Genomic DNA, 25,289 nt, shown 5'->3' on the forward strand with positions numbered 1-25,289 from the left:
TGATACTTAGAAACTATGTGACAATCTAGATGGTATTTTTCTCCACTAGTTTTAGCGTTCATAGATGATCCCTTCCTGTATCAGTTGTTACATTGATAGCTGCAGAATGGTGATTTCCCCCCAGTCTTTTATTCTATTATCTGGCATTCTTTTGTAAAGAAAACTTCCTCTCTACTGCTATATATTTATTTTTTTAGATTAAAATAATTTTTTATTGAAGTATCATTGGTGTACAATCTTGTATTGGTTTCAAATATACAACAATGGTTCAACAATTACCAATATTATTAAATCCTCACCCCCTCTAGTGTGGTTGCTATCTGTTAACATAGGAAGATGTTACAGAATCATTGCCTTTATTCTCCACACGGTACTACTATCCCCATGACCAATATATATATTATGATTGGGAATTTTTGTGTCCCTTTATCCCCCTTGCCCTTCCACCCACCTACTCTAACCCCTCGCCAATGGTAACCACCAGTCACTTCTCAGTGTCTATATAAGTCTGTTGGTTTGTTTATTCTGTTTTGCATTGTTTTTGTATTTCATAAATAAGTGGAATCATATATTGTCTTTCTCCACCTTGTTTATTTCACTGAGCATAATACCTTCTAGATCCATCCCTGTTGTTGCAAACACTGCCCTTTATTTTTGAATATCACTATGAACTCATGGATTTTTAACACAGCTAATGTTATAATCCTTAATCATTATTTGTTTTGTTATTTAAACTCTTCTAAATTTGTACAATGGAAGTCTCTGTATTTAAGCAGTGTCCTGTGTCCTTTTAACCTGCTTCTGTCTGTCTTAGAGTATTTTATTGTTATTTTGGCAAAATATTCCAGGCTCACCTTAGATATTTACTGCCATAGACCTGATTCTTTTTATTTGAGAGTGAAACTAAGATTTGGGGAGAAGTTTGATAAAGAAGGAGGCCAAAAAAATTTTGAGTAAGAAAATATTTTGGGGGAGCCCTGGCTAAACTCTACCTTGGTAGTAGGTCTCTCAAGATCTCCAAACCTGAATTTCCTCTCCTGGAAAATGAAGATTATTATGCCTATTGTATGACTAGGTTGTGAGAATCATAAACATGATTGATTAGCATATATTCAATATGACTGGCATATATTCAATATTTGTAGACATTACTAGCATCCTTCTGAGTTAATTTCTGTGATACTTGTGGCTTCCAATTGCTGTTCTCAATGTGATTTATGATTAAACTTGCTTAAATTTATGTTCTGAGGCTTTGTTTAAACATTGGTCTAAAACATTCTGAAGGCAATTAGATGGGGTTAAATGGGGACAGACCCTAATAAAAGACTGTTGAGACAAAGAGCTTTCAAGGAAATAACTGTATGCAAATTTAAGGAGGAAACAAATGATACACCCCCCCTACATACATAACATATATGAAATTTCTCACATAAACTAGGTGTGGTCTAGCAAAATGCACACTGAGTTTAAATCCAAGCCCAGCCCCTTATATTTCTCATTTTAAAAGCGAAGATAATTGCACTTTCCCTGCAAGTTCTGAATGTAAAATTCAGGTCAAGGAGACAGATCTATCAAGGCAGTTAGTCTTTTTTTCTCTTCCAGTTTTTTAATTGGCATACAACAGTTTAAGGTTTACTGCATAGTGCCTTGACATACAAATATATTGGAAAGATTACCACAGTAAATTAACATCCATTACCTCATATAGTTTGTTATGAGAACTTCTAGGCCTTATTCTCTTAGCAACTTTCAAATATACCATACAGCATTGTTGATTTTAGTCAGTATGTTGTATATTGCATCCACAGTACTTACTCACCTTACAATTGGAATTTTGTAACTTCTGACCACTTGCATCCAGTTCTCCCAGGGGAAGCCCAGAATCTTATCACAGCGTTTGTTCCTATCAGGTACTTCCACCTAGTGTCATTGTATATTCTGATTGCAAGTCAAAGGGCAGAGTGGGGAAAAGTCCATGGGCTGTATTTATAAACTTAACACACCTTAAGTAAAGCCACAGCATTAAATAACTTTAACTAAAAGCATTTCCATACTTCATCTGTGGAATGCTTGCTTCAATAGCAATTAGCATCCTGGTATGACAAAGGAGTTAGGCACTGCTCCAGGACTTTTTGCAAAGGCATATTCATTCAACAAGTAACTGAGTGCTTACTATGTGCCACACTATTCTGGGCACTTGCGATTACATAGGTGAATAAGAGACAAAAATTCTTCCCCGGGATGCCTTTTAATATGCTCTCTATACATTATATAAACTAATCTAGATAGTTCGTAAAGAGCTCTACGGATTACAGAATTACATCCAATGTGGCTAAATAAAGGGAGAACCCGGGGGTAGACCCACTCCGGCCGACCTATAAGAACTCAACCTTGCAAACAGCGAGTTAAGCCACGACCCCGAATGTCATCGACATGGCCGGCCTAGCTGACTTCAAAAGCAAGAGTAAACAGAAGCCGTCTTTCCCCATTTTTTTCTCCCCAGAAATACTCTTTGCGGTAAGCAAGGGCTTTGGGCTCAAACCCGCGGGGGGCAGAGGGCGATGGCGCCTGTCGGAGACTACAAAGGAAACACCGTTTTCCGCAGAGTCCACGGGGTGGCGGACCGTCCCTGGGGCCCAGCAACCCCTGTCACCCTCCGCGCCTCTGGGAGGTGCCCCTGCTCCTGACGCCGGACCTCGGGCAACTAATCCTAAACGAGGTCGCATCGCGCCTCCTGGTGGGGGCACGCAGCCAGAGCGCCGGGTCCGGAACGGAACTGTCCGCCGGAACGCGGGGTGCGTGATCAGGGTTTCCGGGGAGGACGACCGGGGAGGACTTACGTGGGGCTGTTCCTGCGGTTGCAAAGGAGGCAATGGCCGGGGGCGTCCGGGTGTGTCGGCTTTGGCGGGCCGCTCCCGGTGGCGGGGCTGCCTGGAGTGAGTTTCAGTGGCCGTGCGGACTGGGAGCAAGGCTTGGGGGTGGTGTCTGCCCAGACTGGGCCCAAGGCACGTCCTGGGCGGTCTCGCGTGGCTGAGGGCGACGGACGGGTCTTTGAGTCCTGGTTGTAGCGGCCGCTTCCGCCCGGCCTGGGGTTACAGATCTCGGGTGCGAGGGAGGCCGGGGGTGGGGGGGCGGCGCGAGCGCGGGAGGCGCCTGGGCAAGCATGTTCCCATTGGAGTGCTAATGCTGGTCTTGAGAAATCCTCTGGTTAGGGATTTGGAAATATGCTTAGCATTTCTTGCCTTAGATACTGATAATTTTGACGTGGGACCCCCAGTCTCTTGGAACTTTCTTGTCAATACCTTTTCAAAGCGACAGCTTTGCTCAACTCGCTGATGACGGTCTGGCTTTGACTCCACTTCCTGGTTACTTTTTGCCCCTTATTGTAAAGCACAGAGTGGAATATGACACAGGAAATAGATGGGAAATAGAGATCTGATAGTGAAAGAATAAAGTTGACAGGCGCACGTCTATTAATTATTAATATTAGGAAGAGGTTCAGAAACAGTGTTCAAAATTCTGTTGCCTCCTGTTCCTTCCCGGTAGGAGGGTGATACGGGATTGGAATAGGGTAGGGTATCAGGCATTATGTTATTTATTTTTAGTGTTCATATTTATTGTAACTTCTACACAGGATTTATAGCAACATCACCAGCTTCGCGACTCTCACCTACTGAACTGACAGAAATGCAGAATGATCTCTTTAATAAAGAGAAAAACAAGCAGTTATCCGTAACTCCCAGAACTGAGAAGATTGAAGTTAAACATGTTGGGAACACTGACCCTGGCACTATCTTCGTGATGAATAAAAACATTTCAACTCCTTATAGTTGTGCCATGCGTAAGTAAGAAATCAGGGTACTGTTGTATATTGTACAGAGGAGACAAGATGCTGTAGTTGCACCCTGACCTTTGGAGAAGTTCTCCCTTATCTAGTATCTTACTGTTTGTTCCCTGTCAGTTTAGCTCTAGAGGGTACTATGGATCTTGAAAAGTTGGTACTATAATGCACAAACTTGGGATTTACTTGCATCCGGGTAAGTTTAGGGTGCTATAATTGTTTCTGGCAGAAGAAGGCAGACCTAAAACATTGTTGCTAGTGTGTTTGCCCCTTTTAGACAGGACTCTGTTATAATGGAAGCAGTCACCATGCAGGTTTCACTAAAAGACTTTGGAAGAGAGAGGCTGCCCTGGCCTCAGATGACCAGTCTTTTGGCCTCCTTTTCCTTTCTAGCTCATTATAGCCTAACTTAAAACTTTTATCTGCATACCACTTGCCTCTTTGTGTTTTGTGTTTTTGTTTTATTTACATGTACATACAGTAAATGTGTGAGTGGAAATGTGCACGGGGTGAATGTGATAGGGATAAAAATATTGTGTTCATATCTTAAAAGTGATAACTGTACACAATATGTGTTTTGTTGTAGAAATGAAGGGAATGGCCTCTATATTATTTTTGCTCAAAACTATTTTATAGTAGTTTTGCTATAATTGGTAATACATAAATTTAGAAAGTCCCCAAAATAGATATATACAGGCCATGCTCACTCATGTATATGCTTTGCTGCATTGTTTAGGCTTTTGGAAAACTTTGTAATGATTCCACTTAAGTAATTAAAAACTTTAGTTAATAATTGGTCTACAGAGTATACACACTCAATTTTCCTTTACTTTGGCACTTGAATTAGTACTTGTGATAGTTATTGTTTTGTGAGCAATTATTGAACCTTTGCTATATGATAGGCATTAGAAATACAGAGGAATATAAAAACTCAGGCCTTTAAGGAAATTTCTACAGCCACCCTCAGTATGACCCTTGCCCTGGATTTGTTTGTCATACATACTTTCAGTCAGTAAACTTTTATTGAATACTTACTGTATCTCAGATCTGTGCTAGGCTCTGGGTATACTGATGAGTGAGCAAAAATAGACATGATCCCTACCTTTATGGAACTTCTTTGTACGCTGTAGTTTGACTACTGTGAGTAGCTGTGTACTTGAAAAACATCTAATTAGGATTGGAGTTACATCCTGGGGTCATAGAATGGGTCAGAATTGATTGGCTTATATGTGCATTGATACTGGTAATTAAAAACTGTTAAGTACAGTATTTAACTTGAAGAGTCCATATTGAGGAAGTAAGAGATGGTTTGGGAGCAGACTCTAAACCCATTTAGAACAACTTAACTATGGATGTGTATTTATATATGTATTTTCCTTTTTCTTCTAAGTTGTGTGTGTGCATATATCCAAATATATCCAGGATGCTGCTCTCTGAATATTTAAGTGTAGCTCTTTTATTACTTTTAGATTAATTTCACATTAGACTTAATTGGTTTTTTAAATGGTTTGGATAATTTCATTTATAATCAACAATACATTGGACATGTTGGGCAATATCTTTTTTTTTATTGGTTACATATATAATTAGTAATACTTTTTTTCTCCCCCAGAAAGACAGATTGCTGAATTTTGCCTTTTAATTGTCTTAATTTCTTAATGTAGTACTTAAACATGTAACTTTTCACTTTGAATTTTATTAGATTTACACCTTCAATCTATTTTATTTTATTTGTTGTTTTTAAGGAGACCTTCCTTCTATTTTAAATTTCTAGATTTAAGTGAGTGGTACTGCAGGAAGTCCATTCTGGCTCTTGTGGATGGACAGCCTTGGGACATGTATAAGCCATTGACCAAATCCTGTGAAATTAAATTTCTTACTTTCAAAGATCAAGATCCAGGAGAAGTGAATAAGGTATTACTGCCTCTACATACTTCCCCCCCAACCCAAGTTTTTTTCTCCTTTTCATTAAAATTCATTTCCTATGGAGTACAAAATATGAAGATATGGCCAGGTCAAATTTTGTACTCTACTAGTTAATCAGTGCTTTTCTTGTTAGATTAGGCATTTTCATAGCTCAAAAATAACCAGTGGCATCCATTTCTCTGTGTTTTGGTTTGAGAGAACTACCTGATGTATCTTTTACATTCATATCTTTGTTCAACTTATGTTTATTGATCACTTATATTGTGTGTGATTTCATTCCCACTGCTACTTGCTTGAATTCAGCCTGTGACCATCTTCTCTGGATTAACTTTCATCCTCCTCTGCCTCCCTTTTGTAATACTAAAGTATTTCTTTTTTATTTTATTTTATTTTATTAAGGTATCATTGATATACAGTATTATAAAGGTTTCACATGAGCAACACTGCAGTTATTACATTCACCCATATTATCAAGTCTCCCCAACACATCCCATTACAGTCACTGTCCATCAACATAGTAAGATGGTATAGAATCACTACTTGTCTTCTCTGCTGTACTGCCTTCCTTGTGACGCCCCCCCCCCCACATTATGTGTGTTAATCGTAATGCCCCTTAGTCCCCTTCTCCCTCACTCCTTACCCTCTCCATCCCCCTCCTTTGGTAACCGCTAGTCCCTTGTTGGAGTCTGTGAGTCAGCTGCTGTTTTGTTCCTTCAGTTTTGCTTTGTTGTTATACTCCACAAATGAGGGAAATCATTTGGTACTTGTCTTTCTCCACCTGGCTTATTTTACTGAACATAATATCCTCTAGCTCCATCCATGTTGTTGCAAATGCTATGATTTGTTTTCCTTTCAAGGTTGAATAATATTCCATTATGTATATGTACCACATCTTTTTTATCCATTCATCTACTGATGGACACTTAGGTTGCTTCCACATCTTGGCTATTGTAAATAGTGCTGTGATAAACATAGGGGTGCATATGTCTTTTTGAATCTGGGATTTTGTTTCTTCAGGTAAATTCCTGGGAGTGGAATTCCTGGGTTAAATGGTATTTCTATTTTGAGTTTTCTGAGGAACCTCCATAATGCTTTCCACAATGGTTGAACTAATTTGCATTCCCACCAGCAGTGTAGGAGTGTTTCCCTTTCTCTGCATCCTTGCCAGCATTTGTTGTTCCTCTAAAATCTTTCTTAATAACCTTCTAAGAGTTTTATTAAGTGACATGACTTAGGATTGTGTCATTTATCCCTAAAGAACTTGCTTACCTGATAACTGTTCACGTAACTTCTCACGCCCTGTGTGATCTGATACTAACCTGTCTCATTTTGCTGTGTTACCCTCCTTTCTTTTGTTGATGCTCTTCCTTCAACTCTGAGTATTTTCTTTCCTTCCTATTAAAACTCTGCTTATCTTTAATGTTCAATTAAAATGCCGCCTGCTCTGTGGAACCTTGTTGGAATGAATCCGTCTTTTCTTTAGGCCTTACAACACTTGGCTAGTGTCTCTGGATATAGTACTTTAATTTTGTAATATAAACTGTTTAATGTGTAAGATTCTTGGCTCTATGAAGACAGGGATCATGTCTCATATTGGACCTAGTCCTTGACTTATATACACTGAGTATTTAATAATATTTGTTGAAATGAAATACTTAAACAGGAAAATGATAGACATAATAGTAGTAATAGCTAACATTGAGTATTGATTATGTATCAGGCACATCTGAGGTGATTTACAGCTATTAATCATTAATCCTCATAAAAATTCCATATGGTAGGTGCTGTTATCCCCATTTTTCAGGTAAATAAACTGAGACAAAGAGATTCAGTAGCTTGACCTAAGTTACAAGTTTAGGAAGTGGTGGAGCCTCAATTTGAATCTAGGCACTCTGACTCTATAGTTCAACAGACATTAAAAGCATTGAAGTAGGATAGATGAAGAAGTGCATTTTGCTACTTGCCTTCAAGGCCTGGGCTTATACTTATTTTTAGTGTATGTTACATGGTTGTGTAGAATGTATTCTGGAGCAGTCTCTGCTACTCAAAGCCAAGTGAGTCCACCTGTGTAGACCACAGATGCTTTCAAAAGTCAAGTACCCAGTTATAGTAGTGCCAATATGGGGCAGAAGATGGGCAGGTATGGTGCAGGACTTGTGTTTCTCTCTATGACTTGGATATAGTCATTCATGGATACCCATATTAGGCATGTACATGGATCAAATGCTAGTAAAATGAAAGCACAGTTAATAGTAAGATTGCTGTGAATGTGAGTAACTTGAGTATGTGTTATGTGATGTTATTTATGGATATGAGTCATAAATAATTCTTAGAAGTTGAGTTTTCCCTCCATATTTATATATGGTGTAAAAGGTATAAATACAATTATTTTACTTAATCATGCTTTGTTACAAGTTAACTGTATCCTGGGCTAAAAGTAAAGTTACCACCAGATAATGAAACTGTTAGTTTATAAACAATTTCGTGTCTGATATCTTGCATAGAAGTATTGCTCATAGCACATAGCTAGTGCTTTATTCTTTCATGGTTTTTGCTTTGTAGAGATAATGTCATGGCCTGATGGTAACTGTTGCTACATGCTGAGGATGGACAGATATTTGAGAAATAGTTCCTATGTCAAAAGTCAACCTAAATGTTAATACTGAAGAACTTTAGTGAATGTTTGTATTTTATTTTTCTAGGCTTATTGGCGTTCTTGTGCCATGATGATGGGCTGTGTGTTAGAGAGGGCATTCAAGGATGAATATGTGGTCAGTTTGGTTAGAGCTCCAGAAGTTCCTGGTAATGTACATAAATAAATAAATAAATAAACAAATAAATAAAAGATGTTAAATATTTGTTACATATATGCCTTAAGTATGCATACATATGTGTATGTGTATCAATCTATATATACTTTCTGTAATCCATAAATATTTTGGTACCTATTTTTGATGGTGTATATAGAGTTCATTTCAATTTTATCTAATATAAATTATCATCATACATACATTCCACTTATGGGTAACAAAATCCATCTTATGTAATTATTGGAGGTTAATAACATAATAGAGGAGAATGTTTCTCTTGAATGTAATTTCATGTAATTACATTGTTTCAGTGTTTATTTATTACCACTTTAAGTATTTATTTCCAAATGAAGTTTGTGGAGAAGCGGGGGTATAAAGAGACTTCTGGAGAAAGCTGTGTTTTTTAGGTGGTACTGTTTCACTGGAAATGGCCAGAACTCTGGAGAAGGACACGATTTTGGGGAGATAAAAGAGTTCACACTCTGTAATTTTGCTAAAACTAGGATTTTATAACTAGGGACAGTAGAATCACATGTGTGTTTTTTAATAAAGGTAGAAGTATATATACCAAAAATATTTGAAAAGCTCATAAGTGATTCTAAGAAATAGAAAACAACAAAAATGAAGAAATGGAGAAGATATTTAAAAAAATCAACATTTCTTGTCCATTTAGTCATTTGTCTACTTACTAAATACTCTTAGAATTTTTGTGTATGGTAACTATTTGAAATCTCTATAGTGATAATATTTCTGAGGAAAATGTGAATGTTCAAAAATCCTGGTGACTTGGGGTTAATAAAAGATGAATTAATTTTTTGGATGGAGAAAAGTTCATAGAGCTCTGGAAATCTGGGATAATAGTAACAGTTTTATAATTTATAGAGTTGTGCAAAATTGCAGACCCATTTTATAGTTTATATATTCAGTTGATGCAAATTAGTAACTTCCTACCCTAATGGATTAGAATTTGCATTTTGTTTTGGTTGGCTTTACAGTAATTGCTGGAGCATTCTGCTATGATGTAGTTTTGGATAAGAGACTTGATGAATGGATGCCAACAAAAGTAAGTATATTCTTTGGAGTATTAATTTTAGGGTCTGTGCTTTTCTTTGTTAGGATTATTTCTATGTTAGTATTGTTGACTGATCCTGAATGTTGAGGATATATAAAAGAATCTATGCATCCATCTACCTACCTCTTGCTTTTTCGTGTATTTGAAGAATAAGACAGAGGCATATGAATGAGGGTATTCACAACAGTGTGGTCGGCTGTATGGAAGCTTTATGTCCTTCTTAACCTTTTCTTGAAGTGCTTTCTTTCTTAAACTGTTCCTTCTGTTCCTTAAGGTAGTGGTTTTCAAGATGCCCACAATATAAAGCACAGAAGCTTAGCTATCTTGGTTGATGCATTGGGGGAGTGCCTGGGTCCTTATCTCCTTAGATGCCTAGAGCACAATTTGAAAAACACTGTCCTTAAATATTTTAGCCTGTTGTATACTGTGATATCTCCCTATGTACAGGTTATATTAAATCAAAAGGGTGGGGGGTTAGGATGGGTTGTGACTCAAAGAATCAGACTTTGACAAAGCTAACAAATAGCAACAAACTAGACTTTTGTGAGTGGTCTGCCTTTATAATGAGTGTGCTCCTTCCTCTGGGCCTTGGGTAGCAATAGGACCTGGTTAATAGGACAGTCTAAATTAGGTGCTCTGTAGGTAGGGTGAGCTGATGGCTTTCAGAGGTCATGCCTAGAGACTTACTTATGATTGGGGAGAATAAGCAAATGCATAATTCTTAATTAAGCAAAACTGTATGTTCTATGGATTGGAAGTCTGGAGATCAGAAAAGGGTAGGCAGTGTAGCATACCATTTTATCAGTTAATACTGTACATTCACATTTAACTATCTCTGGAAGTAAATGTGTTTTTTGGTAGATAACATCTTCTGATTATAATTGGTAATGTTTTTTCCTTAGTGGTGCATCTTAGATTTAGTGAAATATTGTGGTTCCTAAAAGCAAATATTTTGGAGTCAAGGCAACTCCAGGTTTAAATCTGGCTTTGAAAGTTATTTCTTGTATAATCTTGCCCAAATGGCTTATTATCAAGAGGGATAGAAGAAGGAAAGGGTAAGAAGGAAAGAGAAAGAGAGATGGAAGTGAGGTAGAGAGATGGGGGGGTGGGTAGGGTTCAGGGAAGGGAGTAGAACTGCTTTTTCATGATCTCCAGACTCTTGTCAATATAATTTCTTCTTTTTCAAGTGTGTCCCCAAAGTTTAGAAGAGATTCTCACTCTCTTGGCAGAATTAAGTAAAAGCTCATGAAATCAAGATTGAATTCTCATTATTTATGCAGCGTGCTGCCTTCTTTTCCTTTTTTTAAAGATAAAACTTTAAAAAAGGAATGTGCTAGCTAATTGCAGGAATTGGGTGGATGGCTTAGAGAAAGCAGGGGAGAGTTACATTCAAGTAGTACCTTTGTTAAACCATGAATATCAGTATGTTATATAGTGAATTATCCCATTAAGAATGAGGAGGAGGCATTTCATACAAAAACATTTAGTAGAAAGTTTACACAAAGAATTTTATTACAAAATGGTGCTTGATCTTTTCTGTATTAGTAATGATTTATTGTATGAAAATTCAATTATGCTTTTTATTAAAAACCTCACATTAATGTGTATTATTAATCATTTTAATTGTGTAAAATTGACACCTTCATTAAACAGAAATTTTTAATATTGAATATATGCCATATTTTGGACAGGTTCAATGATGACATTACATTTCCTAGTGAAACTTTCTGAGTCATGTAAATAATTTTTTCCTCATGGATTTAAAGTGCTCAGTTTTACTCATAGGCTAAACAAATTTTTGTACCTTACTGTTTATTTATGAACATTTCTACTTTTTTTGCGTCATTAATCATATATAACTATATTTTGAATGAAATGTTTATTAACATTTCTTTGTAGTATTATTTAAATAATTATTACTAATACAGGCTGATATATTAATTCTAAGTTTTATAGTTTTTATTTAGAGTTGGGAGAAATTGCTAACCCTACATTTTATGGTCCAAATATTTAGTTGTTGCAAATTAATAACTTTCCTAAAAAATTTTCTTTTGCCTTTTTTTTTTTAGCTCTACTTATAATATTAAGCATGTAATTTTTTTCTTATCTACTTTATGGAGAAATGCTTTTTATAAAATTAAATTGTTGTAAAAGGTTACTATTTTCATTTTTAAGGAGAACCTACGTTCCTTCACAAAAGATGCTCATGCTTTAATTTATAAAGATCTTCCTTTTGAAACTCTGGAAGTTGAAGCAAAAGTGGCAGTAGAAATATTTCAACACAACAAGTAAGTGTTGACTTTCTTTAAAGAAAGATTAAACCTCGCAAAGTTACATGCTATGAAAATTCAACTCTTAAGAATTTTTATATTTGATGTTTGCAGGGCAACATTTTATTTTTAGCTCGAAGATCTCTTTTTCTGCCCCAGCCTTTTAAATTTTGTTCATTTTATTATTTCACTGAGAGATCTTTTGTGCCCCACCCTGATAATTTTTTCACTTTGCTTTACTTCTTTGTTTCTTTGGCCAGTCCTCTTTATATCAACGTAGTGCTGTTTCCTTGTTTTCCTAACCTTGTAAAGTGATAACATTTGTTAAGAAACTATGATTTTGTACAGTTAGCAGCCTTTCCTTCCCATCCTTCCACTTTTTTTTTTTTTTTCAGCGAGTACAGGGTTTTATTTTGGGATGATGAAAACATTTTTTAATGACTCTTTTAAGATAATTGTAGGTTTACAGCAACAAGGAAAGGAAAGTAGAGAGTTCCCATACACCTCCTACCCACATTATCAACATCCCCCATGGGAGGGGTCCCTCTGTTGCACTTGATGAACCTGTATGGACCTCATCACCCCAAGCCCATGGCTGACATGAGGGCTCACCATTGACAGTCTACATTCTGTGAGTCTGGACAAATGAGTGGCATGAATCAGTCATTATAACATCATATACAGTATTTCCACTGCCCTAAAAATCCACCGGGCTCCACCTATTCCCCACTCCCTCCCCAAGCCCCTGGCAGCCATCCTTCACTCTTTAAATGAGAAGGGTGAGATAGAAAATGCCTGTGATTTGGAGGGAGGTAATAGTTGAAGTAAAACATTTACACAGTCCTTAGTCTTCTGCACAGAAATTATTCATTTGATGAATTTTCTTTACCAACATTTTAAATCCTGCCTGGGCTCTCATTTCTCTTTTTCACTCAGGATATTTCCATTTTACCTTCTTCGACTAGTTATAATAACATAAAGTAAAATTTAATATTAAGTGAAATTAGAACTAATTAGAAAGGGAAATCTGGGTTGCAAAAATACAACATGGATAGTGTCTTGTAAAGCCAGAGTATTCACCTGCGAATTGTTATAGGTTATGGGCTGGTATTTCTTTAGGCATTTATAAATTGAGGCACAATTTCTCATGGGGTAGGTTATAATATTTAGATATCCTGGAACTTATGTATTTAGAAAGCAGTAGGAATATACTATTTTAACTGAACTAAAGTATAAATAGTCCTGTAGAACCAAAGCACCATTGATTCTATAAAAAATTTCTTGGGTTATCAGAACATATCAAGACACTTCTCATGCCACAATTCTAGGGTCATGCTGTCCAATATAATGTGAGCCATCTATATAACTAAATTTCCTAGTAGCTACATTAAAAAGAAGTCAAAAGGAGAAGTTAATTAAAAAAAAATTTTTTTTTAAATTAAAGTATCATTGATATACCCTCTTATGAAGGTTTCACAAGAAAAACAATTAAGTTATTACATTCACCCATATTATCAAGTCTCCCTCCCATACCCCATTGCAGTCACTGTCCATCAGTGTAGTAAGATGCCATAGAGTCCCTATTTGTCTTCTCTGAGCTACACTGTCTTCCCCGTTAACCCACACACACTATGTGCACCAATCATGATACCCCACAATCCTCTTCTCCCTCCCTCCCATCTCTCCCTCCCACACCCCTCCCCTTTGGTAACCAGTAGACCCTTCTTGGAGTTTGTGAGTCTGCTGCTATTTTGTTCCTTCAGGTTTGCTTCGTTGTTATACTTCACAAATGAGGGAAATCACTTGGTATTTGTCTTTCTTTGCCTGATTTATTTCACTGAGCATAATATCCTCTAGCTCCATCCATGTTGTTGCAAATGGTAGGATTTGTTTCTTTTTTATGGCTGAATAGTATCCATTGTGTATGTGTACCACATCTTTATCCATTCGTCTACTGATGGAACTTAGGTTGCTTCCATATCTTGGCTATTGGCTATTGTAAATGGTGCTGCGATAAACATAGGGGTGCATATGTCTTTTTGAGTCTGAGAAGTTGTATTCTTTGGGTAAATTCCAAGGAGTGGTATTCCTGGGTCAAATGGTATTTCTGTTTTTAGTTTTCTGAGGAACCTCCATATTGCTTTCCACAATGGTTGAACTAGTTTACATTCCCACCAGCAGTGTAGGAGGCTTCTCCTTTCTCCACATTCTTGCCAGCATTTGTTGTTCTTAGTCTTTTCAATGCTAGCCATCCTTACTGCTGTGAGGTGATATCTCATTGTGGTTTTTATTTGCATTTCCATTATGATTAGTGATGTGGAGCATCTTTTCATGTGTCTGTTGGCCATCTGAATTTTTTCTTTGGAGAATTATCTCTTTATATCCTCTGCCCATTTTTTAATCGGGTTATTTGCTTTTGGGTGTTAAGACATGTGAGTTCTTTATATATTTTGGATGTTAACCCCTTGTTGGATATGTCATTTACAAGTGTATTCTCCCATACTGTAGAATGGCTTTTGGTTCTGTTGATGGTGTCTTTGCTGTACAGAAACTTTTTAGTTTGATGTAGTCCCATGTGTTCATTTTTGCTTTTGTTTCCCTTGCTCAAGGAGATGTGTTCAGGAAGAAGTTGCCCATGCTTATTCAGGAGATTTTTGCCTATGTTGTCTTCTAAGAGTTTTATGGTTTCACGGTTTACATTCAGGTCTTTGATCCATTTCGAGTTTACTTTTGTGTATGGGGTTAAACAATAATCCAGTTTCATTGTCTTGCATGGAGCTGTCCAGTTTTGCCAACACCAGTTGTTGAAGAGGCTGTCATTTCCCCATTATATGTCTGTCGCTCCTTCATCGTATATTAATTGACCATATATGCTTGGGTTTATATCAGGGCTCTCTAGTCTGTTCCATTGGTCTTTGGTTCTGTTCTTGTGCCAGTACCAAATTGTCTTGATTACTGTGCCTTTGTAGTAGAGCTTGAAGTTGGGGAGTGTAATCTCCTCAGCTTTATTCTTCTCAGGTTGCTTCGGCTATTCAGGGTCTTTTGTCATTCCATATGAATTTTAGAATGATTTGCTCTAGTTCATTCAAGAATGCTGTTGGTATTTTGATAGGAATTGCATGGAATTTGTGGATTGCTTAGGCAGGATGGCCATTTTGACAATATTATTTCTTCCTATCCATGAGCACAGATGTGTTTCCATTTATTGGTATCTTCTTTCATTTCTCTCATGAGTGTCTTGTAGTTTTCATAGTATAGGTCTTTCACCTCCTTGGTTAGGTTTATTCCTAGGTATTTTATTCTTTTTGATGCAATTGTGAATGGAATTGTTTTCTTGATTTCTCTTTCTGCTAGTTCATCATTAGTGTATAGGAATGCAACAGATTTCTGTGTATTGATTTTGTATCCTGCAAGTTTGATGAATTCAGATATTAGATCTAGTAGTTTTGGAGTGGATTCTTTAGGGTTTTTCATGTACAATATCATGTCATCTGCAAACAGGGACAGTTTAACTTCTTCCTTGCCAATCTGGATGCCTTTTATTTTTTTGTGTTGTCTGATTGCTGTGGCTAGGACCTCCAGTACTATGTTAAATAGAAGTGGGGAGAGTGGGCATCTTGGTCTTGTTCCCCGTCTTAAAGGAAAAGCTTTCAGCTGCTCAGTGTTAAGTATGGTGTTGGCTGTAGGTTTGTCACATATGGCCTTTATTATGTTGAAGTACTTGCCCTCTATACCCATTTTGTTGAGTTTTTATCATCAATGGATGTTGAATTTTGTCAAATCTTTTTTGGCATCTATGGAGATGATCATGTGGTTTTGTCCTTTTTTTTGTTGATTGTTGATGTGGTGGATGATGTTGATGGGTTTTTGAATGTTGTACCATCCTTGCATCCCTGGAATAAATTCTACTTGATCATGATGGATGATCTTTTTGATGTATTTTTGAATTTGGTTTGTTCATGTTTTGTTGAGTATTTTTGCATCTATGTCCATCAGGGATATTGGTCTTTAATTTTCTTTTTTTGTGGTGTCTTTGCCTGGTTTTGGTATTAGAGTGATGCCGGCCTTGTACAATGAGTTTGGGAGTATTCCCTCCTCTTCTACTTTTTGGAAAACTTTAAGGAAGATGGGTATTAGGTCTTCACTAAAAGTTTGATAAAATTAGGCAGTGAAACCATCCGGTTCAGCTGTTTTGTTTGTTCTTAGGTAGTGTTTTGATTACCAATTCAATTTCTTTGCTGGTAATTGGTCTATTCAGATTTTCTGTTTCTTCCTGGGTCAGCCTTGGAAGGCTGTATTTTTCTAGAAAGTTGTCCATTTCTTCTAGGTTATCCAGTTTGTTAGCATATAATTTTTCATAGTGTTCTCTAATAATTCTTTGTATTTCTGTGGTGTCTGTAGTGACTTTTCATTTCTTATTTCTGATTCTGTTCATGTGCATAGACTCTCTTTTTTTCTTGATAGGTCTGGCCAGGGGTTTATCTATTTTGTGTATTTTTTTGAAAAACCAGCTCCTGCTTTCATTGATTCTTTATGTTGTTTTATTCTTCTTGATTTTATTTATTTTTGATATAATCCTTATTATGTCCCTCCTTCTACTGACTTTGGGCTTCATTTGTTCTTCTTTTTCTAGTTTCATTAATTGTGAGTTTAGAGTGTTCATGTGGGATTGTTCTTCTTTCCTGAGGATAGGTGTGTATTGCAATATACTTCCCTCTTAGCACAGCCTTTGCTGGGTCCCACAGATTTTGTGGTGTTGAATTATTGTTGTAATTTGTCTCCATGTATTGCTTGATCTCTGTTTTTATTTGGTCATTGATCCATTAATTATTTAGGAGCATGTTATTAAACCTCAGTGTGTTTGTGGGCTTTTTTGTTTTCTTTGTGTAATTTATTTCTAGTTTCATACCTTTGTAGTCTGAGAAGCTGGATGGTACAATTTCAATCTTTTTCAATTTACTGAAGCTCTTTTTGTGGCGTAGTGTATCTATTCTTGAAAATGTTCCATGTTCACTTGAGAAGAATGTGTATCCTGCTGCTTTTGGGTGGAGTGTTCTGTAGCTGTCTGTTAGGTCCATCTTTTCTAATGTGTTGTTCAGTGCTTATGTCTCCTTACTTATTTTCTGTCTTGTTGATCTGTCCTTTGTAGTGAGTGCTGTGTTGAAGTCTCCTAAAACGAATGCTTTATATTCTATTTCCCCCTTTAATTCTGTTAGTATTTTTTTCACCTATGTAGTTGCTCCTGTGTTGGGTGCATAGATATTTATAATAGTTACATACTCTTGTTGGACTGATCCCGTTATCATTTTGTAATGTCTTCTTTGTCTCTTGTGACTTTCTTTGTTTTGAAGTCTATTTTATCTAATACAGGTACTGCAACTCCTGCTTTTTTCTCCCTATTAGTTGCATGAAATATCTTTTTCCATTCCTTACTTTCAGTCTGTGTATGTCTTTGGATTTGAAGTGAGTCTCTATAGGCAGCATATAGAAGGGTCTTGTTTTTTTTTGCATTCAGTGACTCTGTGTCTTTTGATTGGTGTATTCAGACCATTTACATTTAGGGTGATTATCAATAGGTACGTATTTATTGCTATTGTAGACTTTAGATTTGTGGTTACCAAAACTTCAAGGGTAATTCCCTTACTCTCTAACAGTGTAATTTAACTCATTTAATATGCTATTACAAACACAATCTAAAGGTTCTTTTTTTTTCCTTCTTTTTCTTCTTTCTCCATTCTTTATATGTTAGGTATCATTCTGTACTCTGTGTATACCTTGATTGACTTTGGAGATAATTGATTTGATTTTGCATCTGTTTAGTAATTAATTGTTCTACTTTCTTTTCTGTGGTTTTATTTCCCCTGGTGATAGCTATTTAGCCTTAGGAACACTTCCATCTATAGCAGTCCCTCCAAAATACACTGTATAGGTGGTTTGTGGGAGGTAAACTCTCTCAGCTTTTGCTTCTCTGAAAATTGTTTAACCACAGCCTTGCCATATAGAGTATTCTTGGTTCAAGGTCCTTCTGTTTCACTGCATTAAATATATCATGCCAGTCCCTTTGGGCCTCTAAGGTTTCTGTTAAGACCTCTGATGACAGCTTGATGGCTTTTCCTTTGTATGTGATCTTTTTCTCTCTCTAGCTGCTTTTGAAAGTCTGTCCTTATCCTGATCTTTGCCAGTTTAATTTTTATATGTCTTGGTGTTGTCTTCCTTGGGTCTCTTGTGTTGTGAGATCTGTGCACCTCCATAGCCTGAGAGACTCTGTCCTTCCCCAATATGGGGAAGTTTTCAGCAATTACCTCCTCAGTGACCCTTTCTATCCCTTTTACTCTCTTCTTCTTCTTCTGGTACCCCTATAATGCAAATATTGTTTCATTTGGATTGGTTACACAGTTCTCTCAATATTCATTCATTCTAAGGGTTCCTTTTTTCTCTCTGTGCCTCAGCTTCTTTGTATTCCTCTTCTCTAATTTCTATTCCATTATCATTTCTTCTACTACATTTAATATGCTTTTAAATCCCTCCATTGTATGTTTCTTTTCAGATATGAAATTTCTTAATAATTGAATCTCTGTTCCTAAATTTGTTCCTGAGTTCTTGAATATTTTTCTGTACCTCCACAAGCATGTTTATGATTTTTATTTTGAACTCTCTTTCAGGAAGATTGGTGAGTTCAGTTTCACTTGGCCCTTTTTCCCGTGTTTGTGGGATTTTGGTTTGAACCAGGTTCCTTTGACGTTTCATATTTGTATGTGGTGCCCTCTAGTGCCCAGAAGCTCTAGTCTCTGGACCTGCTCAGCCCCTGGAGTGATGTCAGAGGTCACAGGGGAGCAACCCTGTTGCCCTGTTTGCGCTGTTCTCCAGGTGTATGCAGTCTTGTGCAGCCTTCTTTCCTATTCCCTTTTAGGAGTAATTATATTAACTATGTTTTCATACTATATGTGGTTTTGGGAGGAATTCTCTGTCTCACCTCTCACACTGTCATCTTTAATCTCGGAATCTCAAGGTGAAATTAATTTTAACAGTGCATTTTATTGAAGTGATATATCTAAAATGTTATTTCTCCATTTCTACATTTGATCAATATTAAAATAATAACGATACTTTATATTCTTTTTTTCATACCAAGTCTTCAGAATCTGGTGTGTATTTCACACTTTTAAGGTACATTGCAGTTAGGACTACATTATGTTTAACTGCGTCATAGCTACCATATTGGACATCATACTCTAGACTTTCGTTGCATATACACTGAGATTTTACTTACCTCCCACTCAACTGTCATAGTCTAGGGCCTTGTAGGATTTTTGTACTTAGTTAGGTATATGGAGGTAGGTAGGGGCTGGTCTGGAGGCAAGTTTGACAGAGAGTTTTGGATGGTTGAAGGTAGATTAGTGTGATTGAATTTTTCTGCTTAGGGTGAAAATTTCTGTTGCTTTAGCTCCCAGGGCACAGGAACATCACTTAGAGGTGGGTCAAGAGAGATGACTCTTCAAGGGAATTGGTTTCCTTAGTAATGCATGGGGGCTCTTGCTGAAGGGGTATGACAGTAAGTGGATTTTTCTCTGTAAGCTATCCTTCCCAGACACATAGATAATATTTGTTTAACACTCTGGGATAAATTGAGAAGACTCTTAATAGTAAATGGTTTGAACCTGGGCTGTGCAGTGTTATTAGCTATTCTGACAGAATTGGGTGGATTTGAGAGTTATTTAGGCAGTAAAACTGACATGACTTGCAGTGGGTTGGATGCAAGAGGTGTGGTGGGAGAAGCAGGAATCAAGGAAATGTCTGAAGTTTTCCACTTGGAAATGAGGGAAATTGGTAGTGCCATTTACTAAAGTGGAAAATTCAGGAATAAGTTTGGTGGGAAAAGGGGGTTGAGTTTATGTTCAGTTTGGGAATTTGGAAGTGCTCGTAGAACATCCTAGTGGATGTCCAGAAGGGTCTTGGATATGCAGTTTGGGGCTCAGAAGAGGTATGTAGATTAGAAGCATAGATACAGAAGATATGAATGCATAAGTGGTAATTAAAGCTGTGTGAATCTCAGAGCTAGCCCTAGGAGGATGCTTAGAATGTCAAAAAGGTCTTGGACAGAACCCTTGAAGAATAGGAAGGATGAGTGGCCAGAGAGTTAAAATAACAAGCAGTAGGGAATGCCAGAGAAGCCAGTGGAAAAGAGCACTTTGAAAAGTGGAGGAGAGCAGTAGAAATAAGGAAAAGTGTCCTTTATTTTCACACCAAGAGGCCCCTTTGGCTTTAGTGTGAATAGTTTGGTGGAGTTATGAGGCTGTAGCCAGATTGAAGGAGACGAGGCATAAATGGAAGACGAGGAAGGGGAAGCTCCAAGGGTTAAACCCCTCTTTCAAAAACTGTGGCTAAAGAGGAAGAGAGAGGGAGATGTTCTTCAACACCTTTTTACCTTTTTGTATATTTAGAATGAACATTTTTTTTCTTTGCTGCGCTTTAGGTACAAAATAGTTTTCATAGAAGAGAAGGCAGCTCAGAACCCTGAGAGAACAGTCAAGTTACATAGGTAAGTGAAAAGTGAAAAAGTTGGCTGCTATGCTACTTCATAGGAAGGCTTAGCTTTACTGTTACCTAGATGTGTTGAACGACTGAGAAAGATGAATTCGTACCTAATTTGTTATTCTTGTTACCTTATTTTCTGTTGATCATTGTTTTGATATGATAGTAATTGGAAGCTTTAATTTATGTTTAGGAACAGTCATGGTTTCTGTTTCCTCATTTTGTTGTTTCTTTTTTTTATTTCTGCATTTCAAGAGTTGAAAACCATTCTTTAAAAATGTAATTTTTAGGAGTTTACTTTGAAATTGCGCAAAATAACCACTGTTATGAATTGAGCATGATTCATGTGTATACAGAAATACAAATACTGACTAATTAGTTATAATAAGTTAATTCAGAATGTACTTTCTAATGCAGGGATGAGAGAGGTAAAACAATACATTAGTGCAGAAGTGACCTGTATCTGTTTCTTTAACCTCATCTTTTGAGTCAAGACTTGTTTCCTCTAGAAAACTGCTGTTTGGACACAGTCTGTCCTGCATACTAAATTCTAAACTTTGTTGCAGGGAGTTATTATAAGGTTGTAGATTATCATTTTTAGACATTGGATCCACTTGATAATAATGTGTCCAGTGATCTTAAAAACCTTTATAGTTATATTAAGAAGAAGGTTAATTAAGAAGAAGGTTTACTTGACCTTAATTTTCATAGTTTTAACCTCTTCGTTTGAGATCATTGTGTCATGGACTATTAGACACTGAATTGAGCTACATAGAATGTTCTTGATTAGGGATGTAGCAGTAGAGAGAATAAATGTACTTTTTCTATCTATTGTAAATGATTCAATTTTGAGGTTTTATTTTTTTGCTTTTAAAATCAAATCAGATTTGGTGACTTCATTGATGTGAGTGAGGGTCCTCTAATTCCAAGAACAAGTATTTGTTCCCAGTATGAGGTGTCTGCAGTTCACAATATTCAAGCAACCCAGTCGAGTCTTGTACGAAGATTCCAGGGCCTCTCTTTACCTGTTCACTTAAGAGTAAGTAAAGCTTAAAGTTTCATTCATCTAGTTTGGCTGTGAATGTGATTCTGGTTTTGATTTTATACCAGATTTGAAGGACATGTGTTTCAATTTTCATTAATTTGTGTGGCACTAATATTTTATAAGCCTGGGTTTATGACAAAAACAGTTTTGCCCAGGGTGGAACAGATAATTCCCACACACAAAAAAATTGAATGAAAAAATTAAATCAAACTGAGTATTTTTAATTTTTCAAATTAGTTTAGAGGAGAGTAACTGAGGAGTGTTAGAGTATATAATGGTAAACCTTCTGGGATACCTTTGGGCTTTACATTCGGCATGCTCTTCTCCCTAATTATATGATCTATTCATGACCCAAAACCTATCATTTTCCATATTCCTCCCACCCCTTGCTAATCCTTTTTTTTTTTTAACTTTTGATTTTGAGATAATTAAAAATCTATGTAGGTTCACATGTACTTATGAGAAATAATAGAGGGTGATCTGAAGTACCTTTACCCAGTTTCCCCACTGATGATGTCTTACAAAAGTAGAGTATAGTATCAGAGGTAGAGTATGGACATTGACACACTCCTTCATAAAGATCTGTCCTGTTGATCTCTTTTATAGCCACACCCACTCATACCCATTCCCCTCTGCCCTGCCCACACCTCCTTACTCTTGACAACTACTAATCTCTATAATTTTGTCATTTCAATACTATCGTACGTGTGGGATTATACATTATGTAATTTTTTGAGATTGTTTTTTTCATTCAGCATAATTCTCTGAAGATTCATCTAAGTTGTGTGTATCAATAGTTGGTTTATTTCTGTTGCTGAGTCATATTCCTTGGTATGGCTGTAACAGTGTATTTATTCCTCTGTTAAAGGATATTTGGGTTGTTTCTTGTTTTTTGTCTCCTATGAATAAGGCTGCAAGGAAAATTTATGCACAGATTTTTGTGAATATGTTTTGATTTCTCTGGGATAAATGTTATTCATGAGTGCATTGCTGGGTCATGTAGATGCCTATTTAATTTTTTGAGAAACTACCAAACTGAGTTCCAAGGTAGCTATACCATTTACCATTCCCACCAGCAGTGTATGAGTAATCAATTTTTTGAATCCTTGCCAGTATTTGATGATGTCACTATTTTTTATTTTAGCTGCTGTGACAGGTTTGTAGTGATTTGTCAGTGTAGTTTTAATTTGTGTTTCTGTATTGACTAATTGTGCTGAACATCTTTTCATATATTTTTTGCCATCTCTATATCTTTTTGCTGAAATGTCTGTTCATGTCTTTTGCCTGTGTCCTGTTGGATTGCTATTTTACTGTTGAGTTTTGAGAGATTTAAAAAAACATATGTTCTAGGTATCAGTCCTTTATTAGATGCATTGTTTGCAAATATTTTCTCTGTGTCTGTATTTTGTCCTTTCATCCTCTTAATAGACTTACGCAGATCAGAAGTTTCTAATTTTGATGAAGATGAAGTTTTGATTGGAGATGAGTTTTTTTCTTTGGGGATCATACTTTCATTGTCAATTTTAAGAATTCTTTGCCTGGCCCTAGATCCCAAAGATTTTCTCCTGTTTTTCTTTTCCTAAAAGTTGTACAGTTTTATATTTAAGTCTGTAGTCCATTTGGTCTTAAATTTTGTATAAGGTGTGGGATTTAGGTAAGGTTCATTTTTTTGCCTATACATGTCAAATTGCTACAGCACCTTCTGTTGACAAGGCTGTTCTTCCATTGAATTACTTTTGCACCCTTGTTAAAAATCAGTTGGGTATATTTGTGTGGGTCTATTTCTGGGTTCCTTACTCTGTTCCATTGATCTGTGTATCTGTCCCTCTGCCAACATCACAGTCCTGATTTCTGTAGCTGTAAATACATCTTGAATAATTTAGATAGATAATTCCTCTCATGTTATTATTATAAAAGTTGTTTTAACTATTTTAGGTCCTTTGCCTTCCATTTAACTTTAGAGTAATCTTGTCTGTGTCAACAAATCATGCTAAGATTTTGATAGGACTTTTTTTAACCTGTAATTTGGTGAGAATTGACATTTTACCATATTGAATCTTCCAATCAATGCACATGATGTATCTTTTATTTAAATCTTCTTTCATCAGCATTTTGTAATTTTTAGCATCCATGTACTTTATATGTCTGATTTTTATCCAAACAGTTGTTTCCTTTCCTAGCTTTCTCCATTTCAGTGAGAGGCACCATCATCTACCTAGCTGTGAGGCAATTCTTGATTCTCTGTTTCCCTTGTAGTCATGCCCCCATCCCATCTATCAGCAAGTCCTTTCAACTCTTAACTCTAAAACATACCCTGAATCCATCCATTGCATAGCATCTCATCTACTACAACCCTTAGCCAAGTCCTGCTTATTTTCCACTCCCCTTGCTTTCATTCCTGTCCCCCACAGTGTATTCCCTACTTAATTGCCAAATGATCTTTTTTAATACACCTATCATATCATTTAATTCCTTTCCCCCAAACATTCTAATGGCTTCTTGTAAACAAATTCCAACCCTTTTCCCTGTCTCACAAAGCCCCACATTATCTGGCCCCTGCCTGCCTGTCTGACTTCATCTCTTACTGCTTTCTCTATCACCCCTATATTCCAGCCACACCTGGTCTCTGCACCAGCTGTTCATTCTGTTTGGGTCAGGCATGGTTTTCCCTTTAAATGTACTATGTCTGCTCTTTTCTCCAGAGCGGTTTGCATGTACATATCTAGTTATTTTACCTTTTACTTAGATTTTTCTAGATCATTCAGTGTGAACTAGCCACTGAACCACTCATATCTCTCAGTTTTGTCTTCAACTGACCTAATCAAATTGATTGGTTATTCTGCACTTTGCACATTTTTCATGTATGCATTCTGACAATCCTCTGTCACACAGGTGGTTAAGAATTAAAGAAATTGGCTCTATGATTTTATTATTGTTTGTCTTTTTACTTGTTCTTTAGGGTAATTTGCTAAATCCTCTGGGTCTGCCATTTCAGCGTGAAGATGTCACGGTTCTTAATGATGTTTATGATTTGAAGAATGACCTAAAACTGGGTGTTAAAGAAAGAACCACAATGTATGGGAAAGTGGGGCAGATTTTTGCTCCCCCTTAGAAGGAATGCTTTCTGTGATGGTAATGATTAAGGACACAAAGGAAGAATGGCATATCCCATACTTAAGTCTCTTGTTCTTAAATGCCAGATGAACAAAGTAGCTATTCTGTAAAGTTCCCCTGCTCTAGTCCACTTTTGTAACCACTTAGCCTTAGTAGTACTGCCTAACTTTTTATGTATTTGTTTTGTTTAAAATTATTAAAAGACTCAGCCCCTTTTATTTTAATTTTAACTGCTTATTTAATTCTTGTTTTTTTTTTTTTTTAACTTTAAGGCACATTTTACGATATGGGGTAAGCTATTGGAAAGATCTAGGAAAATGGTAAGTGTTTTTGCCAGTTAATAAGTACTTGTCTATGAAGAAATTTTCATTAAATTAAACAGCAAAAAGAAAAAAAAAAGAAAGAAAAGAAAAAAATAGTTGTCTTAATAGCTAAACCAGGGTTGTAATTGTTGACCCCAGTAGTAGTATCTTGGAAAGAGAAAAGTTGTAATTTGGCAATTCTCTTGTTTTTATTTGTTAATATCATGGAAATGACACGGTAGAGTTTGAAGGAAGAATTGCCATATAGTAGAAATAATTCTTAATGGCTGATGATAATTTTTTGGTTAACTTAATAAATGTTTAGAGATTAAAATTTGTCAGATATATTTAAGTTGCCTTGACTCTTGACATATTAA

The 25,289-nt window shown here is 36.4% G+C and overlaps 1 protein-coding gene across 2 annotated transcripts in view; it reads left to right on the top strand.

Moving 5' to 3' along the window:
- MRPL39 (mitochondrial ribosomal protein L39) overlaps positions 1-25,289 on the top strand; it is a 62,269-nt gene that overhangs the window by 34,426 nt on the left and 2,554 nt on the right. Inside the window, exons 1-9 of one of the 2 annotated variants that reach the window (XM_036875120.2) lie at positions 2,804-2,936; positions 3,635-3,841; positions 5,616-5,755; positions 8,470-8,569; positions 9,573-9,640; positions 11,825-11,937; positions 20,393-20,458; positions 21,337-21,490; positions 24,883-24,930. In XM_036875120.2, the coding sequence (XP_036731015.1) occupies positions 2,873-2,936; positions 3,635-3,841; positions 5,616-5,755; positions 8,470-8,569; positions 9,573-9,640; positions 11,825-11,937; positions 20,393-20,458; positions 21,337-21,490; positions 24,883-24,930 (960 nt within the window). In that variant the 5' untranslated portion in view covers positions 2,804-2,872. Of the gene's footprint in view, positions 1-2,803; positions 2,937-3,634; positions 3,842-5,615; positions 5,756-8,469; positions 8,570-9,572; positions 9,641-11,824; positions 11,938-20,392; positions 20,459-21,336; positions 21,491-24,882; positions 24,931-25,289 lie in introns of those variants that run through there. The other variant, XM_036875121.2, reaches the window with a different exon arrangement.

This window comes from Manis pentadactyla, chromosome 1 (genome assembly GCF_030020395.1).
Source record: "Manis pentadactyla isolate mManPen7 chromosome 1, mManPen7.hap1, whole genome shotgun sequence".
NCBI classification, from domain to species: Eukaryota; Metazoa; Chordata; class Mammalia; order Pholidota; family Manidae; genus Manis; species Manis pentadactyla.